Source organism: Merops nubicus, unplaced genomic scaffold (genome assembly GCF_000691845.1).
Source record: "Merops nubicus isolate BGI_N331 unplaced genomic scaffold, ASM69184v1 scaffold37684, whole genome shotgun sequence".
In the NCBI taxonomy this organism is placed as follows: Eukaryota; Metazoa; Chordata; class Aves; order Coraciiformes; family Meropidae; genus Merops; species Merops nubicus.
In genome coordinates, this window is record NW_008602895.1 from 15,765 (window position 1) to 43,393 (window position 27,629).

The 27,629-nt window shown below is 43.5% G+C and overlaps 1 protein-coding gene across 1 annotated transcript; it reads right to left on the bottom strand.

Annotated features, from left to right (window-relative positions):
* Nucleotides 1–219: 219 nt before the first annotated feature.
* On the bottom strand, nucleotides 220–27,392 carry KANK1 (KN motif and ankyrin repeat domains 1). The gene is made up of 10 exons (XM_008938501.1): nucleotides 24,741–27,392; nucleotides 14,977–15,195; nucleotides 14,110–14,218; nucleotides 12,678–12,887; nucleotides 10,595–10,682; nucleotides 7,821–8,040; nucleotides 5,030–5,172; nucleotides 4,303–4,503; nucleotides 1,699–1,797; nucleotides 220–1,046 (listed from the first exon to the last, which is right to left on the bottom strand). The coding sequence occupies exons 1-10, from the start codon at nucleotides 26,962–26,964 to the stop codon at nucleotides 984–986; spliced, it is 3,576 nt and encodes a 1,191-aa protein (XP_008936749.1). The 5' UTR covers nucleotides 26,965–27,392; the 3' UTR covers nucleotides 220–983.
* Between the last annotated feature and the right edge of the window lie 237 nt (nucleotides 27,393–27,629).

Genomic DNA, 27,629 nt, shown 5'->3' on the forward strand with positions numbered 1-27,629 from the left:
TGCGGCTGTAATCCACAGCATTTCTGGATGATGACAAATCACGCGTAAACCAGGAGAGGAGTAAAAGCATAATGAAATTTTATTCTGAAAATATGGCAAGAGTCTAAGGCACTTCAAACATTTCAATACACATGACTAAAGTGAATGTGACAAGGTAATAGCATTCCATAAATATGCACCGAGAACTACGCTCAGTTCCACTCAAGGGGAATATACAGCTGGTACCTCTAATTTTACTCTCCAATAAACATGTATGGAGTTTATAGACTGACACAGTTAATAAAAATATGGTAATAGGACATGTAATTCTTCATGTAGTTTTTAATTCTTAAGGAATATAAAATGTTGAAAATACTGTGCGAGTTAATTTTATAGATACTAGTATCTCTCATATAAAAAGTTATACATTATCCCCAATTAGCAACTTATTTAGTGAACTTCAGTCCTGACGAGAGGCTCTATCCCCAATACCTACCCACTCACCCACCAGCTCAAGATCCACGGAGCTGACTATATAAGCAACTGCAACTTTTGATTTTTCAAAGTAATTAAAAACATCAAAATCATGTTGGAATGAAATATATGAAGAGGCTACTGTGGTAAAGTTGAGGCACAGTAAACATTTTAGAACGATTAAAACCAAGCCACGGGGATGCCCCTGCATGGATTGCTTTGGAAGTCTTAGGCTGCACATAATATAGGAAAGGATAATCTACAGCAAAGAAAAACAGGATTTATGCCAGTGTATGGAAAGACAAGTAGGTGAGCAAAAGAACAGTTCTAGCTAAGGTCCTCAGCTGAGCACTACTTAACTATATGCTTGCTTCAAGTTTACAGTTTTCTATCTTTAGCACTAGTCTCTGCTTTCACTTTGCTGGTGAGTTCAGGCACAAGACAATTACATTCAGTATCTGTCTCAATAAAACAGTAACATTTAGCAGCTTAAAGATGGCATAGAGATTTTTACAGATATTCATGCATTACTACTCAAATGTAGCCCTGTGGGTAGGACCAGGAGATGTCCTCCTGCTAAGCCGAGGAGTGCCCTAGAGAAGAGGAAAGAACAATTAATCAAAGGGAAGCCATTCCAGCCAGCCAAATGAGAACACAGCTCTCATACTCACTCTGTTCTATCTCTTGTCTTTAACCACACAGATTAATCTCTTTTTTTTTTTTTTCTATTTTTATTTTTTTTTAATTTTAGGATGAACAGTGCCAGCCACCTCACAGCCTACTAATTTAGAGCGTATATTGTTTAGACAGTGAAATACTTAGCAGCAGTTTCTCAGGAGAGTGAGCTGGGGATCAGAGAGCAGGTGGATAGTTGCCAGAACACTTTAACTCCAGAAACAGCTGTGTTTTGGTGACCGGGTCAATAATTAGAAATACAATGATGCAACAGCACCTCTGCACACTAGCCAGAGTCAGTGAACCCTTCTAAGTGAGCATCTGCACTCCCAGATAAAAGGGAGGAGGAGGAAGTGTCTTTCAGCCAAGGTTCAGCCTTTGTGCAGTCAACCTGTATTTGAAAACGTACATTCTGCTTACCACCATAAAAATTATCCTGCCAATAAACTCAGAATTTCATGTGCTGTACTGCTGCACAGCTGCCAAGAGGGGTTAATTTTTTTGTTTATGATTTACTATGATATTTAGGAGCAGCAAGTTAAAACAAAGTGTAGAAGGTTCTGTACTAACCGGTGACTGGGTTTTGGAAAAGTTGACATGGGCATAGAGGAGAACCGCTATGTCCTTATGTCCAGCTTCCAGGGCTATTGAAAGTGCTGTGCTGCCATCCTGAAGGAAGAAAGGAAGAAATCAGAGAATTAGTGCTCGTATGGTCTCTTAAAAGCCCCATTAGCCCACAGAGAAGGAAAGTTATGGAGTGGAGGTTCTACTGCTCAGACAGACAGTTCGGTTAATTTAGAGTCTTGTTTAATTTCTTTTGTTATAATTAAGTGACAATAAGGCTTGCACTGCTGTTTTATGAGGCAGTCCAATTGTCAGAGGCCTCATAATTTCTCTCAGTGAGGAGTCTCAATTATTGCTGAGGAAGAATGATCATGCCATTACCACAGTAACATTACAGGTAATGCTGGGTAAGACCAGTGATTTCAGATTGGGCTGTCTGAAGGAAACTGCATGTCAATGAGGAGTGGAAAAGCAGATAAGGGAGGAATAAATGCTAATCAGATATCATGATAATTGCTGTGTTACAATAATTGCTGTGTTATAGATCCCATTAGCTCAACTAAGAGCAGTTGCATTCATAATTCCCAATGCTCCTTGATGGAACTCTAATTACAAACAAATGGTCCTTCCTGGTCAAACACTGTCACCTCAGTTACTGAGAAGATATTATTGCTTCTAGAAACCATAGTTGTTGAGGCTGCTAAAAGCAAAGAGTGCTTTTGCTGAAAGTGTAAATTTCAGACCTGCTCTTTTCCCTTTAGACCATGTTTGATCCAGGAAGAAGACAACTTATGATGTGAACCTCTGAGATGTCAGAGTGGCACACCTGTGCAAAGCTGCCACATCCCCAACTCTGCCTTCCCTGCTTCCTTCCCTTCCCGAGATGGGTGCATCACATGGCTACAACCCCCTGCTCTCTGATGGTGTTTAAGTTACAAGACATGCAGCTACAGCTTCAGCACAAATCTGACAGCAGCTTGCTGGTCCACTGTGTGGCTTTTAGTTCTGGTATGCAGAAGTTTCCACAGTAATGCCAGTATTTGAAATGTCCTCTCACAGGGACTGCCTCCTGTGTTGGCTCTCTGAATGGAGCACATTTTCCAGCCACTGCTGTAGCACTGGTATTAGAGAGGTCAGCACCAATTTAAAGAAACCATAAACCCTTTTTCCAGCATGGGACATGACAGACAGCGTCCAAGTGGAAAGTCTTCTTATGAGACTAGAGGGACCGATTACACATAAATCTAATTGTCCTGAGCAGACAGGGAGCAAGAAGAGCTGTTTGCTACAGTACAATATAATACACTACAAGTTTACAACAAATACTCCACTGTCAACACCAGGAAAAGCCAAGTTCTTAAACAGAGATGCTGAATCACTGTCAGAGTGGCACACATCAGTGGTATGTTCAGCTTACTACTGATCATGCTGATTGGAAAAGCATCATTGTCACATTCAGAATAGCTAAGGGAATAATAAAAATCTCATTATCTCACAAACCTGTTATAAAATGAACAAGCAACAGACAAGCTGTGCTTGGGAAACAGTATTAAACTGCCTACAAGAACAGTGAAGTGTCATGCGCCCATAAAGAATTTAATTGTTGACTTTGTGATTAATAGTGCTAACAGCATGCAGGCTGCAGTAACCTAGATTGCCCCAAAAAGTGTTTGCTACATCAAGGCTTTCTTTACATTTCCTCCTCAGGCCAGCTGTTACACACCTCTGGAACAACTGGGCAACTGAGCCAGCTCCTGCAGCAGGAGAGCAAACAAGCAGAAATGCCTCTCTGCAACAGCTTCAACAAATAACCACCTTCTGCCCTCCCAGATCTCAAACCCATCCTCCATTTCAGTGCTCAGTATGTAAAGCAGCAGGAAGAATGGAGATATACCCAAGAAGTGATGTTGTTAATGAGCACACAGTACTAGCAAGAAACCAGCTAAGTCAACATTTTCAAGCTTGAGAGGTCTACAGATCAATAGTCTGCTGACAGTGTAGGCTGCAATGATCCTTGCAAACAAGAAATATACAAGTGCCATGCTTGGCACTGAAGTCATAGCCTGTCTCTGTTTATCGTCAGGACAATGTAGCTTTGTGACTGACACAAAACCTGTACCTGCAAAAGTCATGGAGTAGATACTGTGTGAACATCCTGTGAAGAGAACTGTAGGCTTGATGTTTGCCACAGGCAGAAAAGCAACACAGTAAGACTGTTAGTCACCAGATGAAGTCCTAACTGGAAGCTGGAAAACTCCTGGGAAAGTGGGAAGGAATGTGATAAGATGTTCTACCATGAGCTAGCAAATGTCTTTTTTTCTGTTCCAGCCACTGCACACCTACAGCTAACCACAGAAATTGCTACTGTCTGTTAGATAGTAGGTCTGTTAGACAATAGGTCTGTTAGAAAAACGAAGATATTAGCCAAATAATCACAGCACTTTGAACCACTAAGCAGAGGATTAATGCCTTCGGTACTTCGGTGCTATGAGTCAGAGATTCACACAAGTACATTTCAGCAGGTCTCTGCCACATACAAAAAAAAATAACTAGAAAAAGTTCCAGAGTGGAGGAGCTATCTGATGAAGCACTACTGGAAAGGCAACTCACATTGTCCTCCAGGGTGCCGTTACACCCAGGCTGAGCTAGCAGAAGTTTGACAATCTCTACATGTCCATGCTCACTAGCACACATCAGAGCTGTAGAGCCCTCGTCGTCCTGGATATTGACGTCCGCACCACAGGCCAGTAAAGCTTTAACCATGTCTATCCGCCCATGACTCACGGCCAGCATCAGTGCAGTCTGACCAGCCTGCAGGGAAAGAAGAGAAAAACCCACATAGCTACACAGACAGGGTTTTTTTTCAGCATTGTGCTTCTTCTAGGGGGAAAAAAAAGTATTGTTATTTTATACAGCACTCTCAAGGCTCTGCTTGCCATTATTTAAATGGCACCTTTTATGCATAATATATTCCACATTAACACAGCTATTTATTAAATTAATGGAAGATACCAGATCTGTTTCTAAACATCTGGTGTTCCCTGGAAGGAGGTAAATGGTGCAGAATTTATAAATGGCTCCCAAAATTCAGTAATGGTTCTTTCATATAACAGTCAATCTTCATTTTTAGAAAGGATTGAGACCACAGGCTCAACTGTTCTTCCACCGTTGCGTTTTGTTTCAAGCAATCAAAACCAGACCCACAAACATCAAAAGCAGCAGAGAAGTAAAACTAATGACTGCAAAAGCTGAATTGCTGGAGCAGCGATGGGAGCCTGGAAGGAAAGACAAAGAGACACGGGAGTGGGAGCAGTGTCCCGTGAACTGCTTGACTGACCTGGCTGGCTTTAGCATTCACGTCCCCGCAGCTGAACAGTTCCTCCACTATCCTCATGTCCTTCTCTGCTTCCACAGCTGCAAGTGCAGCAAGCATGATGGGGGTATAGCCAGCCTTGTTCTGATGATTTACATTACAGACATCTGCAGAGGGATGAGATAATTTCTTTGGAAAGCAGGAACCCAAAAAAGCAGCAATTGTGCTAATGAACTGAATAAACTGTTACCAGAACAGCCTATAAAAAGAAAAGGCAGCAAATGCTCTCATAATGGAAGTAATTCAAGAGAAAATGGAGAAGAAAAAAATAAACAGGGGTGCTCTTGAGCCTGAAAAAGAGAAGGATTCTCTTCTACCATGTATGCAACACAACAGAGTGCACAGTTATTTTATATGTCATCATTTAGGGCTTCCTTTGTGTGTTTATTTTTTTTCTTTTGTAAAAGCAAGTGGTCTGAAATTTGACATGACTGTTAGGACCATTCCTGGGTTTGAAACCCCAGAATACCATCAGAAGAGTCTTTAAGCTCCTCTCCTGAGGAAACGGTGAAACAAAAAACAGCCCAGTGACATCATCAGTGGAAAAGCTGTTTCTCCCCAGCACATTTTTCTGTAACTGCTGTTTTTTAAAGATCTGCAAGTGTACTTTGACATGTTTGGGAGCTGCAGAGTATTTGACTGTGAACAAAAGTACTCGGGGAAAAAAATGCAGTCAAGTTCTCCAAGTAGTGCCAGTAACTGACAAGAGCTGTTCAGGTCTTAACCTCCTGCCTGTCTCTGTTCCTGAAGTTCTGCAGAAATCCAGCAGGGCTTATTAGTTTACCACACAGCATGGCTTTCAGTGAGTGTGCTCACCGTACTGGAAAGCAAGGACTCAGACTTACATAAACAGTATCTCTCAACTTGGAGCTAAAATTGCACCACAAGTATCTTAACAAGCAAAAATGTTTCAGGAAATTCTTCAGATTTATTGCCAAAGGCTTTTTTTTTTTTTTTTTTTTTAAGTGAAGAGAATATTGCAGAAGCACTACAAGTGCAAATGTAAGAAAATGGATTTTTTTTTTCATGTTCCATAGAAATCACCTGTTCTACCTTATATCCAGTAGCCCAAACTTATTTTCAGAGTCACCTCTGAAGTCACTGAAGTCACAGAATATTACACTCTGCTACAGGCATTATGTAAAGATCAATGAATGATTATTGGAAGCAATGCTGTCCTACCCTGACTAGACTACTTCAGCAGAGGTGTGTTTTCTGAGGTCACATTTCAGCTCCTTTTCTATACAGCTAATGAGAGGAGCTGGTCTCCTCTTTGTCCTGTTGGTAGCACTGCACGGTGACACGGAAGTCTCTTGTCTCATCTGCTCTTCCCTCTAGACACACACAGACACAGAGCTGTTGGAGCAACAATCTGGCTGTGATACAGCCACACTGCAAAGCTGACTGTAGTCACCATTTAAACATGGTTCAGAGGAAGTGTTGAAACCTGAAGGAATCTGGCTGTTTGCAAATATTTTCCAAGTGCAGGCACGTGTGTGTGCTACCTGGCACTAGTCACAGTTGCTGGATTTTACAGTTAAAACCCACTGTGTTCACAGGAACATACCAGCCACTGTAAACTACAGGCTTCCAGCAGCAGATGACCATTTCATGTTCCTAAGATAGTGGAGGAGCACTTTCCTGCAACTGCCACGCTGAAGAGCCAGCTTGCTGCATTTCACTGTGCTCCTGACATTCCCTGCATTCCCCTGGCGTGACTCACTCTTCCCAATAGACTGCCTTCAAACAGGACCAGAGATTTCAAAGCACTGGCTTTGCTGCTGAGGAAGTCTCTGCATGTGTGCCGTATGTGATGGGTTATTGAAGCTGAGATCTGCATCGTTAATATCCTTGTTTATCTGATGCTACCCTTCTGGATTTATAAATAGTGCTAGGTGTACACTCCAGTGTGTTACACTCTAATTGTTGGCATAGTTAAGCTTCACAACCAACTGTGACAGGTTTTATAACTAGTTTATAGAGAAAGAAATTTCAGTCAGGGAGCAAACTAGGCTTAAATGGATCTCATCCTGCCTGGGACCAGCTCCAGTATGTGACAACTTCTGCCGGCTGCCTTCTAGCTTAGCACATGTGGGGAACAGATGCTCCGGAGTCTTCCTTCTGCCACTACCATCTTTGCATGTGTGTTGCAAGGGGATTGGGAAAAGGAAGCAACAAAAGCAACTAAATGAAGCATCACCCCATTGCTCATGGATAAGGAAAATGCTCCTATATGGCACAATGTCGCATTGCTCCAGTGTCTCAAGGGAGCAGCACAGACATGTCAAGGTGGTGGCCAGAAAAAAAGCTTCTGAACTACTCTAGTACGATGAAGCTAGACTAGTTTGAGTGTTTAATATGGATGTTTGTACCTGAATGAGTCTTCCTCCACCAGCACCCTACCATTGGCTGAGCAGCAGCTGTGCTGCTTTCAGAGAAAACTGCCGGAGGCTTGTGCTACTGAAGTTGGACTACAGTTCAAGAGTCAGGGATCTACTTATCTGTCCCAAACACTGGTCAACTCTTTACATAATTTACTTGTGTGTTTCTGTAATTTCATGAATCATCACCACCATCTCCAAAGCTAGCACTAGAAACAAGGATTCCGGGCTACCCAAGTGAGCCACTGCGAAACTGTCAACAGGTACAACATCTGCTGGAGGAAGCCCAAACTTGACCTCTTGCTCATCAAGAATTTCACCCATGAGGACTGCAAAAGACAAAAGTTTTAAAACATGCAAACAAGTGAACCTACTTGCATCCAGAAGAAGCTTTACAATTTCAAAATTAGAATGTGAGACACTGTAATGCAGAGCGGTGTTTCCATTTCCATCCGCCATATTGATGATATGTCTGAGGACAGCAGGAGAAATCTCTTCAAAAGCAGTTATGTAGTCTCCAACCATTTCAGGGACAGCCGACTTCTGACTCGAGACACGAAACCACTCATGCTGAATGGTATTTAAACAAAACCTCTGCCAAAACCAAGACAGAAAAATATACATATGGGCAATCTATTTAAAGGATTTTCCATCCCACAAGTTAGTGATGCACGAGGTCAAGCCTTTTTTAGTCAAATGTGGGAAGTATTCAGCTCACAAACAAGATTTACAGACTGAAGCTTCTCCTCTGACTAAACCCCCTCTTTAAAACTGCCAAGTTGTTTATTTCCTCCCTTTTCACCTTATTTTCAGGAATAGTTCACCTCCATGGACACAGAATTTGACAATAAGATCAGTCCCAGAACAATGGGCATCAAATACCGGTGAACAGAAAAAAGATTCGGAGTAACCATTTCCAAACTACATTTATAAATCAGTGATGAACTCAAGGCTAAAAGCAGTGGGAATGCACACTTCTTTGGGACTTAAAATAACAGCATGCTAAGTCAATTAGACCCAATCCTAAGGCATGAATTACCAAATCCATGAAGAACAAGTGAACTGGTTGGACAGCAGTTCTGCAGGAGAAGAGTTAGGCATTACAGAAGGTCACAAGTTGAACCTGAGTCAACAACATCACACAGTAATGAAAAAGACAAATACTGTTTTGGGGTGACAAAACAGATTTTAGCTTGCATGGCATGTGATGCAGTCCCTTCTCTCTCCACCTATCACTGTGAAAGCAACAGCTGGACTACTTTGTCTGAAGTTCTTATCACTGAAGGACATGAAAAATGAAGTCAGAACAGTTTCAAAAATATGCAGCTAAAATGCTCAGAAGTCAAGGAATCTAACCTATGGGACAGGCAGGAAGGACTAGAGGCACTCCGCTGGAAGAACAATTGGAAAAGGAGGCCCATAACATCTTCACAGTGCAAAAGGCTGCTGCAGCAAGAAAAGGAAGAACCTGTTCTTCACTTGCAGGATGGATGGCTGTAGTAGTAAGGGATTTTAGCTGCAATGAGAAGATGCAGGCTGGACATTCAGGATAAACTTTCTCATTGGAATGGATTGAGGGTGGAAAGGTAGGAGCCCCTTAGGCCAGGAAACTGCCTGTTGGGAAAAACATAAGTAGAGTAGATCTAGATGTGATCCAAGGAGGCTTCGGCCATCACTCCCAGCTCTGACTTTCTGAGACAATTTCTCTAACCTGGAAGGACCACCATGTCCTCACCTGCAAGCTGGCCAGTAAATTCAAGAACAGTTTGGCAGGGAAGACATTCACCGTGCTTCTCTAGCCTCTAGGAAGAACACAGAGGATCTGTACCAGTGGCTCTAGAGGAAGCTTGTGTCTGGTAAAGGGCGAATATTGTACACACATGTACTACATATACTTATATACAGAATATTCTAAATCAGAATTACTATAATAAAAACTTATAAGGTCAAATAATTTAAGAGACCACATGTACTGCAAACATGCAGAGTTGAAAAACAGAAGTGGTCATAAAGTGGCATAATTTTTTTAAAAAAAAGATTTTAGGCACTCCTGTGTGCAAAATACTACTAAGAACTTCTTTTTATAGTCATAGTATCATATGCATTATTAAGTAAATGGTATACTCTTTTCATGCAGGTAATCAACCACATCCCAAAAGGAGCAGTCTGTGGCTCCTGGTTGTAAACAAGAGCAAAGTATGTTGGAGGAGGCTGGGATAATTTATACAGATCCATAGCTGCACTGAAGTTTACCCTTTTTGGACAAGACTTCTTTATCAGCAGACAGACAGAGAACAAGAGCTGATTAGTCTGCAGTTTCCCGCTACAAAGCACCACTTGTGCTGGCAAATACTTTAAGCACAAGAGAAAAAAACCTGTAAATTCAAGTAACGCTTCCAAGGCAGAGCTTCTCACCTGATTATGCCATTTTTTGACACTTTCAATTCCATCTGGGCCTGAAGCATTGCTTGTTTGAATGCCTAAACTACTCCTGAAAGCCTGACACAGGATTAAAAACTACCTGCCACAACTGTATTACTTTCAACACACTCCCCGGACCACAAATGTCAGAACTGGACACAGACAGTATTGTCTGTGTCTTACAGACGATATCACTGTCTCTAAGAAGCTGCAGATACTCTGTAGTAGAGGAGACTGGCAGCGGACTGTTGCCTTTTACATCACTGCACAACTGTAACAAATACAAAATTCAATTTTGTATCATTAAACATTGTTCCTTTGTTTTCAGACTGCCCACACAAAGTAGCATAGGCAATTCCTATAGGAGGCATATTAGTCAGTTTCTACATGAATCAAATACAACCTTATTTCTTAAGACTGAGTATTAACAATGAATTCTCGTTACTCCCTATTACACTGTTAAAATGCATGGATGTGTTGAAATTGTGCTTTCATGTTACTAATTTTATGTGTGTGCCTTGGGACGACAGCACCCCAGCATGCAAAGCATAAATACACTCTCTGGACAAAAGTCACCTGATGCAAAAAGCACTTTGTGACTCTTTCAGGGAAGATGAAATCCCCTTCTGCCTAGCCACTCAAGTCCTGGTCCTGCAATGCCAGAACTTATCCCTCCCTGAAGTTTTTCTCTTGCAACTCAGAGAGAATTTTGCCCTGTATTGCTTACCACATCTTTGTTGGTCAGTGCCTTGGGGTCGTCAATGTTGTTTCTCAGCAGGTTACAAGCAGAAAGCATCTTTTCACTCAGTTCGTATCTGAGGGAGACAGCAGAATACATGGCATGTTTTAATTTTTCTCTTGACATTTCAGCACAGAAACATTTACCTTTCTAACAGCTGTGTGGGAATGAACGTTTCCAGACCAGCCATCAGCTGCTGCAATGCAGAAGCTGCTCTGGCAGCTCTCCTCCACAGGCACACTCCCTCCACAGTGAGCAGAGCTGCTGGTGAGGGTGTGAACGTCCACAAGGAGGAAAAGATGTGTTTCCCAGATGTACATGGGAGGAGCACTGGGAATGCATCACTTCTGTGCTTCAGACTTGGCAACCCTTCTAGTTGAAATTCTCACCTACTGCTGTATGACTGCAGAGCATGTGTTGTAGAACCACAGAACGGTTTGGGTTGGAAGGACCTTAAAAATCATCCAGTTACAATCCCAAATTATATACTCAGTGCCTTGATTAACAAGAGGAAATACTGACAGTTGGGATGGGATTAACCTGTGGGAAAAGGCACAAGCAGTGCCCATGTATCAGCTCCTATTTGCTAGAACCAGCCTTTCTCATCCTACCCAATCTGAAAAATTTACTCTGTCTCCGGTCCTTCTTCATGTTTTCCCTTCTGCCTCCTTTCTTTCCATCACAAATTTCAAAATTCAGGGAACAGCTGAATTAAGAGGGCCCATGTCCGTGCCACATGGCATGCCAGGCTGTGGCCAATCTCTGCCTACAACTTGCCACAGAGGAGAATGGCAATTTTCCAGGAAAATTCTCCTAAAAAGTGGAGAGGGTAACACACCTGTGTCTAAGGCAGGCATTTTAGCCCTCCAAGGTTACAAGCTAGCTGCTGGTGCTTCCAAAGCCATGAAATGCTCCACCATCACATGGAACACCTTCAGTCCCACAGGGCCATACACCCTTGCCTCTTCCCCTCAAAAGGCATGGCAACAGCAGTCAGCTTGCAGATAACATGCTCTTCAAGTACATGTGGTTATCTAAGCTGTCCTGCTGCTTCTCTTCACAATCGATCCTTGATCGAGTAGATATAAATTAAAAGCCCCTTGGAGAAACTGCCCATCTTTCTATGCCACCTGTAAAATAACGGACCCCCCTACAGTACTGTAAAAATAAAGCTCAGGGCACTTCAAAGCTCACAGCTCCAAGGTCTACAAATAACTCTTAATGATTAATTGCTCCATCTCTTTTATTTCGCAGTTGATATTTACAGAGAAGTTTGATGCTAAGCTGTATCTCCAGTGAAACATGTCACATTAATTTTGTCTTAGCTCTTTCAGTTATAACTCCACTTGTGTAATTTTCCAAGCTAACACACCTGTAAACATCTGGCAAAAACAATATCTATAAAACATCCCTTCACTGTCTATGTACCTTCACTAATCAGTATCAGTGAAAACTCACCACACTACTGCTTTTCACATGCCTAAAAATGCCCTGCCTGTCCAATGCTACCTTACACAGATCATTACCAGCAATTTGGAAAGTAACTTAGACACGAAATGCTAACAAGGGTGTGACAGCAACCTTGACATATAGTATATGATCTCTTATGTAGTATATGATCACTCATATGAAATAGATGATCTCAGGACTGGACAACCTCCTCGCTGCTGTACTCCATCTTCTTACCAAGCAGTATCAGCTATGGCTGAGATACTCTGAAAGGCGCAAAGGCAAGAAGCCCTCCCAGCAGGCTGCTGACCTGGTGGTGTGCATGGTTCAAGACTCATTTGCTTGCTTGCTTACTGTTTTACAGAGCAGGCTGTTAACAAGGCACTGCCTGCTCCCAAACTGGTGCCGTTAGCAACCTGGGAGAGGCACGAGGGCCTCGCTATAAATGGGCCATTTAAAGCTGCGGCAGTCAGCCACCGGAAGGGATGCCCTCTGACACCCTTCTGCGCCGCCATGGGACTGGCGCTTCCCTCACCAACGCGGGCACAGCCCACAGCACACCCCATGCAACCAGGCAGCAGCAGCCCCCTCACAGGTGCCTGGGAGAGGGCCAGCAGCCCACCTCTCTCTGATTTCCACCTCCTCGGCCTCGCACTCCAGTGGGGGGCTGTCCTTCTCTGCCCCCACAGCGCAGACCTCTGGAGCACAGGGCACAGGCTGGCCGTCCCCTGCATCGGGGCCACGGGGGTACTCATGGCCCTCACACTCCTCCTCTGAATCCGAGGAGGAGCTCTCCTCGGAGCTGGAATCATCACTGGATGTTGTCTCATACCTGGAGGGAGAACAAGCAGGAGCAGGGTTACTTTCTCAGTGCCGTTCAGCAGCAGATGGTGCAAGCTTAAAAGTCTTGCAAAGGCAGAGTCCTCCTGTTTTACTCTCAAAGGCCTTTTCTGCCCCCTGAACTCAGTGTCACTGACCAACTGACTGCGATTATGGTATGCAATGAAAGAAGAACAACCTTTTTTAAAAAGAAGTCTTAACACTCTGTCAGACCTTGCTGTAGTTCCCAAATGAAATGACTTCATTCAGAGTAAAATGTACTGTTCATTTACTAGGCAGATACAAGCAGAGCAGATAAGAGCAGAGCAGCTACGAGCAGAGCAGCTAACAAACCTACCTGAAGACCACAGCCACAATTTTAACATTTTTTCCTGAGACAATCCAGAACATTTTGGTATATGAGGTGAAATACAAGTTATTTGGACAATTACAATGCTGATTCTCATGACTGTCTCACCTCACCAGCCTCAGCTGATGAGGAATTGAGGTACTAGGCCTATTCTTCTAATGTACAATAGTGATTTAGAGTGATAATGTTTCTCCATTATAAGGAATAGTACTTTTAGCCAGTACGTATGAAATGAATTGTGATATTTAGATTATATGCTGCACAAGGCATTTGTACTAAATTAAAACTAATTTCAGGAAAGCGCTAGGAAATATATATATGAAAACAACATGGATGGTAAAATAATTTCAAAGTTGTTTGCAACATTTTGTAAGGAGTAAATAGTATTTTAGAAGAAGACAATTTTCCATGCTGTTTTCTCTATTTGTGTAGCAAAGTTCCTGTATGTATCTAGCACAAAGCCAGAACAGTTTATTCTTAGGCAATGCCACCTCTTGCTGCATTGTTCAATACCACAATGTTGTGCTTCTCAGCTGCCAGAGACATAGTAAAGTTTTCCTCACTAAAACACTCCCTGGCAAAATGTTCCCATGGCTCTTTGAGTTTGTTTCATTTTCCCATGTTAAATTTGGCAGCGATCTAACCTCCAGGTACTCGGGACTGATGACACCTATGACTTGCAAGCACAAAAGGTTAACAGAGTATTCCAAAGAGCTCAGCTGTTTTGTTCTTCTCTCCAACCCTCAAACTCAGCAGCACCTCAGCCTGAAGGAAAGGCCAAAGCCATGCATACGTTCCTGGGTTCCTCCTCTCCTTCCCACTGTAAGTGTTCAGTCACAAATGTTTTGGGAGACAGGTCTCTTACCCGCCATTAATGCCAACAAACTGCAGGTTCTTCTTGGTGTTGCTCAAATCCTTCTTCCCATCCCTTTTCTTCATGATGGATTTGAGTGTGTTTTCACTGTTACTACATACTGTTGAGAAGGGAGACAAAGCATATGTGTCAGTACAAACCTGCAGCCAGCTTTGACTGTGGCAGCTGTAGTTGATTGTCCAAAACAAACACCTTTCTGTTTAATTTACCAACTGAACCTGGGCTTTCTAATCTTTTTACACATAGATTCGTGATGCGAGATGCACATTGGCAATGCAGAAGAACACTTCCAAAACCAACCCTGGAAACAGAAAACTAGTTTAGCCTAACTTTCCTGTCTCCCAGCATGCTGCTAATCTTTACAGGGCTTTAGAAAACTTTTAAGAAAAGACACATTTGTATTTTTTTCCTTTGATATTTGTGAAAGACTGGTACAGATGGTACATTTAATAATAACCTACTCAACAGAGTGGGGAGGTTCAATCTAGGCTGGTCTGACAGATTTTAGTAAAAATGAAACAACTTTTAAACCAACCTCTAAGTGTAAGACAGGTAAAACATTAACACAAATTTAAGTTTTTTAGAAAAATATATAATTTTATTAACCCTTTCTCTCTCAGCACATTTTTCTTAAGGAGACATTAAATGGCATTTCACTGAGGAGCTACAATCTGCCATTTAGAAACTAACCACTGTCTGCAGACACAGGGCCTCATGCTGTGACTTTCCCTATAGCTGCTTTCACAATTTTGAGAACCCTGAAAATCCCCTTCAACTCTATCTCGTATTCAGACTCCATCAGTATGATGAAAGGTGAATGTGCAGTACGACAAAAGGTGAATGTGAGCCAGATACTACCATAAAGGCCAGAGGCGAGCTGGTCATCTGTCAGGTTAATTGGAGCTAGAGTTTTGTCCTGAGAAGAAAAGGACTTCCTTCCTCGAACAGCTTCCACTAGGGGAGTCTTCCTCTCCTCTGGAGCAGGCACAATGTCCTGCTCCAATTTCAGCGTTCGCAAATTTGAAGTTAAGTGGGTGTTAGCAAGTTGGCCATGAGGGATGTACTCCAAAGTAGCACCTGCCAGAGAAGACATTACTCATCACTGAGGAGTCAGATCAAACTATTACCATCAATGTTGTGATCAACAGGGGAAAAACAAACAAACAAAATGGTAACACTTGTGCTTTACAATACTCCTTGCTGAGGATCTAGGAGGAAAAGTGTGTAATCCACTTTCAGATAATAAAAAAAAAAAAAATAGCTGTGAGTTTTTCTTTACATGAAAATACACAATACAAGGACAAACTATAAAGGTATTGGCTTTGAAACAGAAGAAAGGAACAGTCCTTCCTCTTCCTTCTCTTCCAGTACATGCAGTGATCCCAGCTCCTGCCACTCCGGCTCAAGGCAGATTCACTGAGCTGCTCCTTGCTGACATGACTCAATGTACACATTCATGGGCTCTGCAGGCTACTTCTGCAAGAGCAGCACCCCTTTATCTTACTTTATTTTTAAGAATTGGCATTTTCCATGAAAGCAGAAACTTTTCAGGAAACTTTCCTTTTTGCCAGCATTCTACTTACTCTGAAAGTTGTATACTTTACTCATCTACTGAGACAACTGCAATAAACTACCCACTGCATTTCTTTCTTTCTTTTTTTGGACAGGATTGTACTGAGATAGTAGTTGTATTTAATTCAAATTCCAAATGTTTGAGTGATACATTTTTTTTCTGATTTGCTGGCACCGACTCATTTTTTTCCCTTCTGTGTGTTTAAAAGGCAGCACTAATTATCCACAGACTTCTACAGATTCTCCTGGAGTTCCTCCAGCTGTGCTATTACAACTCCTCTACAAAGCTGCACAAATTCTTTTCTTTGTGGAACACACGTTCCTCCTTAAGTGACCTTGCTAGCATTTCAAGGAAAAAAAAAAATCTAACTTACTTTAAACACTAACACTTCTTTCTTCTAAAGCTTGCTTCAGTCACTTCTACCTCCTTTTTTTTCCCTTTGCATTTATCAAGAATTAAGCCACAACCTCCTCACTCAATTATATTAGTGGCATTGCAGAGGACACTAACATAGTGTTGTAAAGTAAATTCCAAATATTCACTTTTAGAAATACAGCCAATATCTTTACTGTTCACGGTGGACAGCCTTTCCCCATTCTTGCTTCACTGCAGTACTTGTGTTTTTTTTTTTCCTATAATAGGACATATTAAAGCTGATTTTTTCAAATGTTATCAGTTCCCAGAAGCTTCCTCCTCTTTGCTCTTGGTTTCCACACAAGTCTCCAAGTTTCCAGCTGAGCCTCACCCCACATTTCCAATGTGTCTTCTCCAGCAATGAGAACTATTACCCACTTCCACCATTGCTTATAGCTTCTCCAAGCTACAGAGGGAAGCCTGCACACAGCATGGTACCAACAGATATGTCTCTACAGGTATAGCCAAAAAGCTTCTGCCCGCACAGGGAAGCGGGTGTTGAAGGCAGCAGCTAGCCAGGTGCCCCCTATGCAGAAGCAGCCCCTCTAGAGACGTGCCTGCGTACTGGGAATGAAACATGCACTCATGGAAATTAAGACAGAAGTCCTGCACTTGCTCCCGCACCTCTCCTTGCTTTGCAGCAGCAAGTGACTTCATTCAGGTCTGTTCCTGACAGCAAGCACCATCCCTCATCCACCAGCCAAACAGAAGAGGGCTACCAAGGCGCCAGAGCACCGAGCCAAAAATCAATGATTTTTAAACTCCCTTAGCTGAGAAACAAGGAAACTGCATCTCCTTCTGCTTGCTTGGAGCAGTGACAGCTACAATTAAAGAGTGCCCAACGAAGTAACTGCTTCCAGCTGTAGCTGGTGGTGGCTACCTCACCTGGTTTTACCAGATCAAACCTTCTGCTCCAGCCTCACCACTGAGGACACAGGGAGGGAGTGGAGGAAACCTACCCTGAAGCAGGAAAGATACAGTAAAGCCTCCAAAACTGCCAGCTTTACTGTCTGCTGAAGTCTCTTCATCCTCTGCCAGGTGTCACAGTCCTCCTTCAAAGGCAGCTGTGACAAATGCAGCATGCCCTGAGCGCACAGGTGGGCAGCTGGCAGGGCAAAGTGGGGGTCCAGCCTTACGTGAACTGATGGCACTTTGGTGCACCCTGTCATCCGCACTCAGCAATGCTCAGTACCCACAAAAACAGAGTCTGAACTTCCTCAGGTGTGTCTCTTCTGCCCTGGAACACAGCTGGGGAGGGAGCTGCTGGGTAGGGCAGAGAGGAAGAAAGACAGTAGCAGACTTTTTTCCCCTGCCTCACAGCATCTCTCCTAGCTAAATCTGCCATCAATGCAACAAGATCTCAGTAGGTTCATCCCTCAGTGGCTGAGAAGCACCACACTGAGTTCAGGACCTGGGACATGCCTTCAAGCAAAGCAGAAAAGGTGTCCTGCTCAGCCCCCTGCACCTGACAAGAGAGGATGACATCAAGGCTTAAGGACAAGCACACAACATGTGCATTAGACACTGTCCAGTATACTCATTTGCCCAACACAGTTGTTAAATGTCTAAGCTTATGGTGTCCATAGAACCCAAGGTTCAAGGAAAGATAGCTTTGGGCCTAACACAGCATTTATGCTACAATGCCATTAACTAGCATTTAACGTCAGCTCTTAGGCCTTCCCCTTTACGAGGCAGCCAACATACAGACACCTGGAGAGGAGCAACCTAGTGCTCAGAAAAAATGGATGAAGGAAGCAGCTGTGCTACCCAGCACTTCAACAGATTAATCAACTGCTGCCCAAACCAAAAAGCTGAATGAGCCAAGCTCCCTCTTCCTCCAACAAGGCTGCAGCATCGCTGTCAGGCCTGGATGCTTCTCAAGTGTGGAAATGAAACCCTGGCTGAAGATCACCACCAGTCTACACGGACCTTAAAATAGACTCCTTATCTCACCTCACGCAGATCTCAGGTATGCTTGCACCCTTCTCAGTGACACTGGGTCACAGTGCACAACACGGGCAGTAAATCAGCCAACAGGTTCAGCACTTAGCCAGCCACTGCCTCCAGACAGAGCCACTCCAGTGGAGTCGCCCAGCTGATTTTTGTTTGTGTACTATTGTGGGCAAATAACGCCAACTTGACAGAAGTTTCTAAGTATTGTTATAGTACAGCTACCACAGCATGGAGCTGCCAAGAATTTCTAAATGTTTTCTGCAGTGTAGTAGGGGATTGTGGAAAAGTTCACAAGTAGTTTAGAAGTGAAAGTATGGTAAGACAAAACAAAAAACTTACAGACTTCAACTGCTCATATACCCTTGCACCGAAAGCTACTCACACCAATTTCAGAGCAGAACAAGTGACTGAAGCATCTTCAGTGGTTCAGCCTTGGCAATTGGAGGGAATAAGAGCATCTGGTTTTAATTTTTTAGAGTCTCCTCTCCTAAATCACTTGTGCTTCTTTTGAAAAAATCTCACCAACCTAAATCAGGGTGACAGCAAAACTACTATGTGTCAGCAGATTACCCACACCGTTTCTGGCACCTACAAAATCTGTTTATTGTTACTAAGATACTATTTTCCTCCCTAACTGTAGACCTTCTCCCCCATTTACGATGGCACGAGTAGTCATGTAGTCAGCTGGTTCAGGGCACCCACTAGGTCACTTTTAAACAGTATTTTTTCCCCTGAATCTGTGAACACATGGTAACACAAGTCTAGCCTTTACCTGGCAAACCAAAGTGCTCCTATAGAAAACATTTAGCTTGACAGTACTTTTATACAAATGGATATCAAGATAAGTGCAAACAAGGCCAGGGGAATGAAATGCCATCAGGATGAGAACCTAGCTCTCTGGCTAGAACATCACAGACTTCTGGCTAAAAAAATGAGCTCAAGTCTGCTGCCTATGTGATAGCTACACAGGTATTTTAACTTGTTGATCAGTGCAAGCATTTGTTTGCAAAATATGTTTATAACAGCCAATGACACAACTTATGCACCCCCTATTAGAAAAAGTGCATAAACATTGGAGCATATTTCCACCAAGCACATACTTTGCTTTCACACTGCATGATTTCTTCACAGTAGCAATAAGCTCCCTCTTGAATTACTGTAACTGAAGAACACAAAGTCTTCTCCAGTCTTTAATCTTACTAAGTTGCTTTATCCTTAAAAAGTTACTTTTTAATATAAGTAATTGTTAATCCACTTTCCATTTGATCCACGCATCAGAGCTATTGAAGAGAAAAACATTCTACAAGGGTAAATAAAAGGGCAGTGATGAGCAAACAAGTTATGTTTAAACATTTACAACGATTGATATTAACCCATCCACCTGATAAATGTGTTACCTTCACATAAGCACAGTTTCATTTTAAAAGGTACTTTTGAGCCATTCCAGGTTAAAGTCAGTGAACTTAAAATTTCGGAGCAAAAATTTGCCCCACACAAACTTTTTATATGATTAACTAACAGAAGCCAGACTCAGCTTGGGGCCCAGGCACAGGTAAATGTTGCAACTACCGTTTAGCTCCAGGGAAAATGCTCCTTCTAACAGGATGGCTCCCTTAATAGGATTGCAAGAACGATCTCAATTTCGTTTTCACTCTCACTCTAACCATCTTCTTTGTGTTGAAAAGATGCTTTCCATACCCAAACTTTGTGAGGCCCGTTTGTTGAAACTGGAAGTCAAAACTAATTCCTTTAATTGAACAAGATCGAACACAAAGAAATCACACTTCTGTGAAGCAGATAATGATTTTATCTATGAAAAGCTCCCTTTTTCAAGACAACTGCAAGTGAAGCTCAATGAAAGCCATCCTTGATTTCCTTGATGAGTGTTGTATCAAAGCATCTCATCATGCTGGGCATAGCAGGAAGGTCATCTCAGAGCTTTTGTTACTTTTCTCATTTATGAGGAGTTATCTTTCTCAGCTGATGCTTTATTGTTGTTGAAATATGAAAACACTTCCTTGGAAAAATGGGAATCTCCTGCCATTAAATATTCATAGATGTGCCTGTTACCATGGGAGTTGAACTCCGAACAAAGCTCAGTGCCTGAACATCAAGTTCCTGTGCCACAGTGTGTGGAGGCAGCTAGAATTTTACCACAGTCATTCTAACAGACAGGCTAACAGGCTGGAGTTTGCCCTCTCTAAGGAGCAACAGATTTGAAAGAAAAAAAAAAAATGTATACTATTATATTCTTTATTAACTGATGCAGAAATAAAAAGATAGAGCAGCTTTCTGATTCAAACACTCCATGTAGTGCTGCCACAGAATGGAAACAGCAAACATCCTAATGATAACAGTAATCAGCCTGTGTTAACACATGACCAGGGAAGGTACATCAAATCTCTTTAAAGAGGCTTATGGAGTTTCACTCAAACAATGTCTTCATAGGACAATTACTGACCAGGTCTTCTGATAAAACTGGATGGGTATGTAACAGAGAACATGCCCCCACTAAACAACTCAGCTCCTAATATAGAGGTTACTACCATTCTCAAACAACGTAGGCATTTGAGCTTTGCATGCTGTCACAACTAGCACATTAACAGAAACCATCTGCCACACAAAAAGAAGCAGCAGAGGCACTGTATTCTTTGAGATGCCAGCAAGACACATGTGAATAAACAGTACTCATCTGGCATAGAGACAGAATTATCTGCATGACTGTTCTGCATCACGCACTACTTTCCAGGGAATATGAAAAATGCTTCCCATATGTCAGGTACCTTCTCCTCAGCACAGAGATGGATGGATCCTGTTTGTTACAAAAACAAGCACATCTGCATAGAAACTGAACCTTGTGATTAAGGCTTGTACCCATGGCAGTTGGAGCTGAGGGCTTCACTCCCTTGACTAGATGAAGACAACCAGTGTGATTTGTAGCAGCCCACAGCTTTGAAGGGTTCTTTGACACACCTCTGCCTCAAATAGCACAAGCTCCTGAGCCTCAGGCAAGCCTCAAGTCTTCAACTGCACTAGCATGGTCCATGCTGCCAGGAGGGGAGCTATCAACCCATCAGGCTACAAACTTTGTAAAATACAAGAACTATAAAGAGAAAACAGTTTTCCCCTATTCCCTTCTCTTCCTGCATTAACAAATTATGACAGACAGACAACCATTGCTACAATACTTCATTAGTTCTACACACCAGCTTGGGACAATCAGGGGCTTCTCACTCCAGTCCTTCCACTATCCCTCAGCCTGCCTCATCAGCCCAGGGTGAAAGTTAAGAGCTGAAAATCTTGAAGGATCTTTCCACCAGATGGCACATCATGTTTTCCTAACCCCTAGGACCTTCCAACACCATTTCCCTCCCACTTCCTTTCACTCCCTCAAGTCTTAATTCAAGAAGTTGCCTCCTTCCTCATATGATTAGTGTGATGTTTCCACTGGGGTGCTCAGTCAGGACTGTTCCAAAAAGTGTCCATATAAAACCCATGCTCCAAAGATCACCAAGACAAAATAACCATGGATTTTCAGGTCAGATGCACTCAGGTAATTTTTCAGGGCAACAGCAGAGCAGTTGTTTTTAAATACCACCCTTGCAAACTCCTTGCCTGTGAAAGACTTCCATCTACAAGACTTGTGAGAAGATCATGTAATTAAAACCCCTAGAAGCAACATGAGGCCTCTGGCTTATATTTTGCAAAATACATTACACATGCACTTAGAAGTAATTTTGTGAAACTTCTCAAAAATTCTGTGACAATAAATGGAGAACCTGAACGCGCTTGCCTCTCATAGTTCTCCTACACCCTGCCTGGTCTAAGAAAATGATCAGTTAGCATCTAGGTTTGTCACCCACTCCCATGTGATCCAGCTGGACACAGAGAGGGTGCCAATCTGGCTAACGTGACTTTGTGGAGTGGAAATGAGCTTGCCTTGCCAGCGGGTTTGATTTCCCTGACGTCACTATGGCTTCTGAAACACCGTGCATATGTAAATACGAGTTGCTTAGTTACGGAAGCGAAGGTGTTTATTTTGCAACAAGCAGCATACTGATAGCTAATAGACCTGGTTCAGAGATCATCTCAGAGGTCTACTTGGCTTGCGCTAAAGCATGCCAGCTGCAGAGCAAAGCCCACGTCCTGTTCAGCACGTTCCAGTTCTCATGCCTGCAGCTCCTTCTCCTGACAGAAGCTGTGTCAGGGGCTGTGAGGTCCCTGCAGCACACCTCTGGCTCCCCAGAACTAGCAGGGAGAAGAATCTGTAAAGCTGAGACTGTGACTGACATGCTACCTCAAGTATCAGCAGCAGTATGGACCGCTAACCCTCTACCATGGCAAACTGGTATCTAAATCACATGCCTCAAAACCAGCTCACATCTTTTTACCCTAAAAGGACCTGGCCTCTAAGAGGTTCTTCTTAATTATGCTCTTGGAGTAAAGATGACACTACTGCTGCTAATCTGAAAACAAACACTTCTGCCTCTATTTTCAGCCTATTTTTCTAAGAAACTGAGGCCTGCCAAGTCATACTTCTTTCAATAACTTAAACCCAATTGCTCATTTTAACCAAAACAGAGTAGAGACTCAGTGCTCTGAAGGATTTTTGTAATTACACAAGATTTAGAAAAATGAGGCTCAGATGCTAGGCCTGGAGAAAGAAAGGGGTGCTGGCTGAGTTCACACATAAGACACTTGAAAAGCTACACACAAAAGAACTAAATGTGAGGTTAAAACAAGGCTCTGTTAGTTCCAGTGCTCACAGAATTATTTAAGCTACTGTTTCATTCCGCAAAAATCCTTCTATGAAACAAAGTAAGACATGATCCTGTGTTGCACGGGAAAGGGCAGCAGGACCAGAAGATAAACATAGTAAAGACAGTATTTGCAAAATTAATAGAAAGAGAAGGTGAAACATTTCAGGCTTATAAGCTCCTTCCCACTCCAATTCTCCATGGGTCTAAACAGTTATAGCCCAGAGCTTGAGTTATCTATGCAGTCCTGGCATGTAGTTCACACCAGGGACTAAAAATAAAGAGATTTTACACTCAGCATCCACAGCTAAAGATAATGACATTACAAGTTAAAATTATTCCAGAATAATTTTACCAAGAATGTGAAATCTGAATCCAAGTTAGAACATCTTTAGTAAAATACGATCCATTGCTCCACCTGTGTCTAAATACTTTCGAGTCTCTAGACTACATACTTGATATTTTGAGTAAAAGCAGGGAAAGGAGTTATGGATTTACAGCTAGTAAAAATTCTGGTTCACTGTTTTGAAAGACACTTCTGGTGTCTGATAGATACTCTTATTATTATAGTATCATTACTTGTAAGAAGCCCAAAATATAAAGTGCATACCAGGAAGATAATATCGCTGCATATATAGTATCACATCATATGTATGCAGACAAGCTATCATACATTCTCTTTACTACTACATAAATGCTGCTTATTGTTTTACTATGGGAAGCTACAGCCTTTACTGCAGCTTATTTAATGGATGTTGCCATTTAGTGCACGAAGACTGAAAAGAATCAGATTTACCAAGCTGCCTTTTATCAAGAATAGGTAAATTGTGTGACAGTAAAGAAGCTCCAGGTGCTTTATATATCAGTGTATTAGCCAAGAATATTACACTGACATTAAATGCTATTTACTCAGCATTTTTTTCCCCTGTTCATCACCCACAATACAGATGAATTTGCACAAGTTCTCTCATTTCCTTCATCTCTTCCTTCAGTCACTGCACAGCAGGACCAAGAAGACAGTATCTAAAAGTCATTGCTAGGCATTACATACTGGTCTCCAGTAAGCCAACATTTATAAATTTAGTAGTAATGTGGTTGGATTCACCAATAAGGTATTAGAAAAAATGGCTTCCTAAACTAGACTATCAGACACCCAAAAATAATAATAATAAAAAATTAAGCAACTTTACCACAGGGAATAAAGAAATCCCTCAAATTAACTGTGTAGACTTTAAAGTTAATAAATAAAATGCAAGGAGTATTTAAATCTCAATTCTTGCCTCTCCCAAGTGTCACCAAAACCTCCAGCCATAATTACAGCTTATGACTTTCAAACATGAGGCTGTAATTAGGGATTAGGACAAACAGTTACTGGAACAGAGAAGAAGCAAGATGTGGTTTCTGTGAAGTGCTCTGAAGTTGCCCATTATAAAGCAATCAGCTCTGATGGAATGGGGCAAGCACCCCAGAGCTCTCTGGCTGAAAGGCACAATTAATGAAAGCAATGGAAGAAACATTACAAAATCCAGGGAAATGTCTGTGGAAACAGGTCAGTTTGATACAGATGCTGACAAAAAACTCCAAACCTGCAGGTATTAGCCTTGAATACTCTCTAAGTTACAAGACGAAATCAACACCATGCACGGCAGGCAAACCCAACCCACTTCCAGATATCTTTCTGGCATTGTCAAAGCCATCAGACCCTTTAGAGTCTGTTGGATGTGGACAGATCAAAAAAAATCACCTTCTTTTTTCTTCATTTACTAGGGGTGGGCTGGAGAGAATACCCAACAGGCACACCCAGCAACAATGTCAAGTTGTGTTTCATTGGGGAGTACTACACGCTTGTTTCCAGCCTAGAGCGAGAGGCTAGCATGTGATGGACCTGTGGCTCAACCAGAATTGTGCCTGGACACTGGGCTTACCTGACGTTGTGCTCCTCTCCATGCACTGCTTCTGAAGGTCCAGGCTTTGCAGCTCCTCTGTGCTGGCATACTTCATAACAGAGTTGATGGATGTGAGGGTGCTGATGAGCTGTGAATTGAGAGATCCAATCTGGGAGTGGGGCTCCCCAAAGGCTTCTGCCAATTCACTGTAATTTTCAGCAAGCAGCATCTGCTGTTCCTGCAGCAGCTTCTGCACACGCTCGATATAGTGATCCAAGCCCGTCCTCAGCTCAGGTGCAGGCAAAGGGTTTTCCAACAGACCACTCACCGGCTCACATACAGACTCTCCACCAACACCGATGCTCCTGGTGCCAGCTGGCACGACTGGCAACGGAGGGGGTCCGCAGGCAATGCTCCTCATTTTAAGACCAACTAGGTAGTTCTCATGAACATTTATCTGCCCAACACCGAAGTCTTTGGTTTTTATTGCAGAGGGCTTTTCAAAGCCCGGGTGGCTAGAGAGCAAGGTGCCCACTCCAACCGAGCGCGTTTTAGCGGATGCGTGGATGTCCTTCACCCGGCCGTCCCCCCCCGCCACACTCCGCGTCTCCACGCTCTCCGTGCCCGTCTGCTTATCGCAGCAGCTCAGCGCGGTGTTCGTACCGCGCTCTGCCAGGCAGACCGTCTCCGTGGCCGTGCACCGGCTCACCATCTCCAAGGCGGTGCTGGTTTGCCGGCTCGCTGTAGAAGGCACGGCCATCACTGTCGCCTCGGCCCTGGGCACAGCCTCCGTGGCCGTTTCGCGAGACACGCGCTCCCTGGGGGCACAAACCACCTCGTCCACCGAGCAGTCCCCGCAGCCCACAGACCTCAGCGCTCCGCCCGCCCGCGCCACGCGGGGGGAGCTCGGCGTGCTTCCCAGCTCCTCCGTGTTGACGCCCGTCTCACGGAAACTCGTCTCTGCGCCAACCGCTTTATCGTGCAGCTCAACGGACCTCCCCGTGCCCTGGTCTCGCACCTCTGCCCTGTCCCTCACCAGCCACCGGCTCATCAGCAGATCTGGGCCTGCTGCCACACTCCGCGCGGCTGGTCTGCAGGAGGTGCCAACGCTGCTTGTCTGCAGGTGGTTTCCCACTGATGTATCGGTCATGTCCACGTGGTCTCCCACCATTTGGTCTCTTGTTTGCACAATGGCCTCCACCGTCCTGCTGACAACACAGGGCTGAGCCATCACAGCTTTATCCACTTTTTTCCGAGACCCAGCTGCCTGCAGCTCCTGCTTCAATTTGGTCATTTCCCTGTCATGGGTTGTTTCCTTTAACTGAACCTCTAGTCTGTAAATCTTCTCCTTAAGGGCTTCAATGGTCTGTTGCTGAAGCTCTATCTCCTTTTCAATCTCTGTAGACAAGCCAAGCATCGCCTCTGTCACCCCAACCCCAGACTCTCTCATTTCTTTCTCTGTCCCCACGGCTACTTCTTTGTGTTGCCTTGCAGATCTGTTGTATATAACCACGTCGTTCATGTTCTCATCAGCACCTACAGCAACAGATCGCATTTCTTTTGTCAGGTTTTCTCTGTTCACCTGAAGGTTTGCTGGACTTTCATAGTTGCTGTCCTGGATTTTTTTCTCCAGGGCTTGCATCTCAGCAGTCAGCTGCCTGAACTCCTCTATCCTCTGAGAGCTCTGCTCCACGCTCTCCATCTCCTCCTCACAATCTATATACAGTTCTCCACCTCTTCTCACCTGAGACATGTGTTCCCACTGCTCTGCATTTCCCGCACTGTAGGATCGCTTTCTGAAACCGTATGTGTCATTTTGAGTCGCCTTCCTCTGGTTTTTGAGTTCGGCCATCATGTGCCTCTTCTCTTCCTGCAACACTGAAATTTTGACCTGCAGCACAGGAATGGTCTTGACTTGTTCCTCAAGCTCCTTGAGACGCTTGAGGGCAACTGCCATTTGCTCCCTGATGTGCTGCAGGTGCACCGGGCTCACGTTGGTGACCGGTGTGGATATTCCTGAGCTCATGGGGCTGTGACGAATGGAACTGCCCAAGGAGGAGCTGAAGCAGGCACCGTAGTCACCGTTGCCCTGAAATCCATTCTGCAGCTGCTGAGACATGTGACCGTACCCACCAGATCCCACAAAAGAGGGGAGAGAGCTTGTGGAACCCATGCCTCCAAAGCTGGAAAGCCGGGGCCGGCGGACATCTACAGGTGTGACCTGCATCATCCTCTCCTGCTCGAGTCGCCTCCGCGTTTCCATGAGGGTTTTTGTTACATGGAGGTTGTGCCGAGGAGGCTGGGGAGAGGGAGGGGGAAGCTGCTTACTCTCAGGGATGGTTAAGTAGGAAGGAGATGCTTCAAAGGAAACTGAGGGTCTTGCAGCGATGGACGAGGTTACTTGCCTCCTCACTGCCAAACAAGACTGTTTGTTCTCATCACTGTTTGATGAAGAGAGAGACTCTGTGGAGGTCCAACCACTGAACTGGCCACCCGAATTCTTGGTACCTGCTGAGGCTGGTACAACTTTCCTCTTTTTTCGGATGTTTAGTTTCTTAATGGTATTCCCCTTTTGTATATCATCCACGTACTTCAGAAAATCCAAGTCTAACTGGTAGCCGTATGGTGTTTCCACAAAATAGGGGTCTTTCCGTTCTTTTTCATTGTCTCCATTTATAAGAACTTCCTCTTTTTCTGGAAAAGAGAAACAAAATCAGCATTGGAAAAGAAACTATGTCTCAGTAAACCAGGTGCTGAAACACAAGCAAAGAAAGATGGGTGCTCACAGCACACCAGAGGCAGAAACTGCTGCTGCAGCTCAGCAAGCAGACCAGCATTCTGCTGACTGACCCTCAACACTAAATCCCGATTAACTTCTAAAAAGTTAATCAGTAGGTTTTCAAATGCTGAGAAGGGCATACCCACGTA

Coding starts and splice junctions, on each gene's coding strand:
- KANK1 (XM_008938501.1), bottom strand. CDS start 26,964: ATGGAAACGCGGAGGCGACTCGAGCAGGAGAGGATGATGCAGGTCACA. Junction 14,219..14,976: donor GCTCGCCTCTGGCCTTTATG/GTAGTATCTGGC, acceptor CCTTCTCAACAG/TATGTAGTAACAGTGAAAAC. Junction 12,888..14,109: donor TTTGTTGGCATTAATGGCGG/GTAAGAGACCTG, acceptor TTCTCCCTCCAG/GTATGAGACAACATCCAGTG.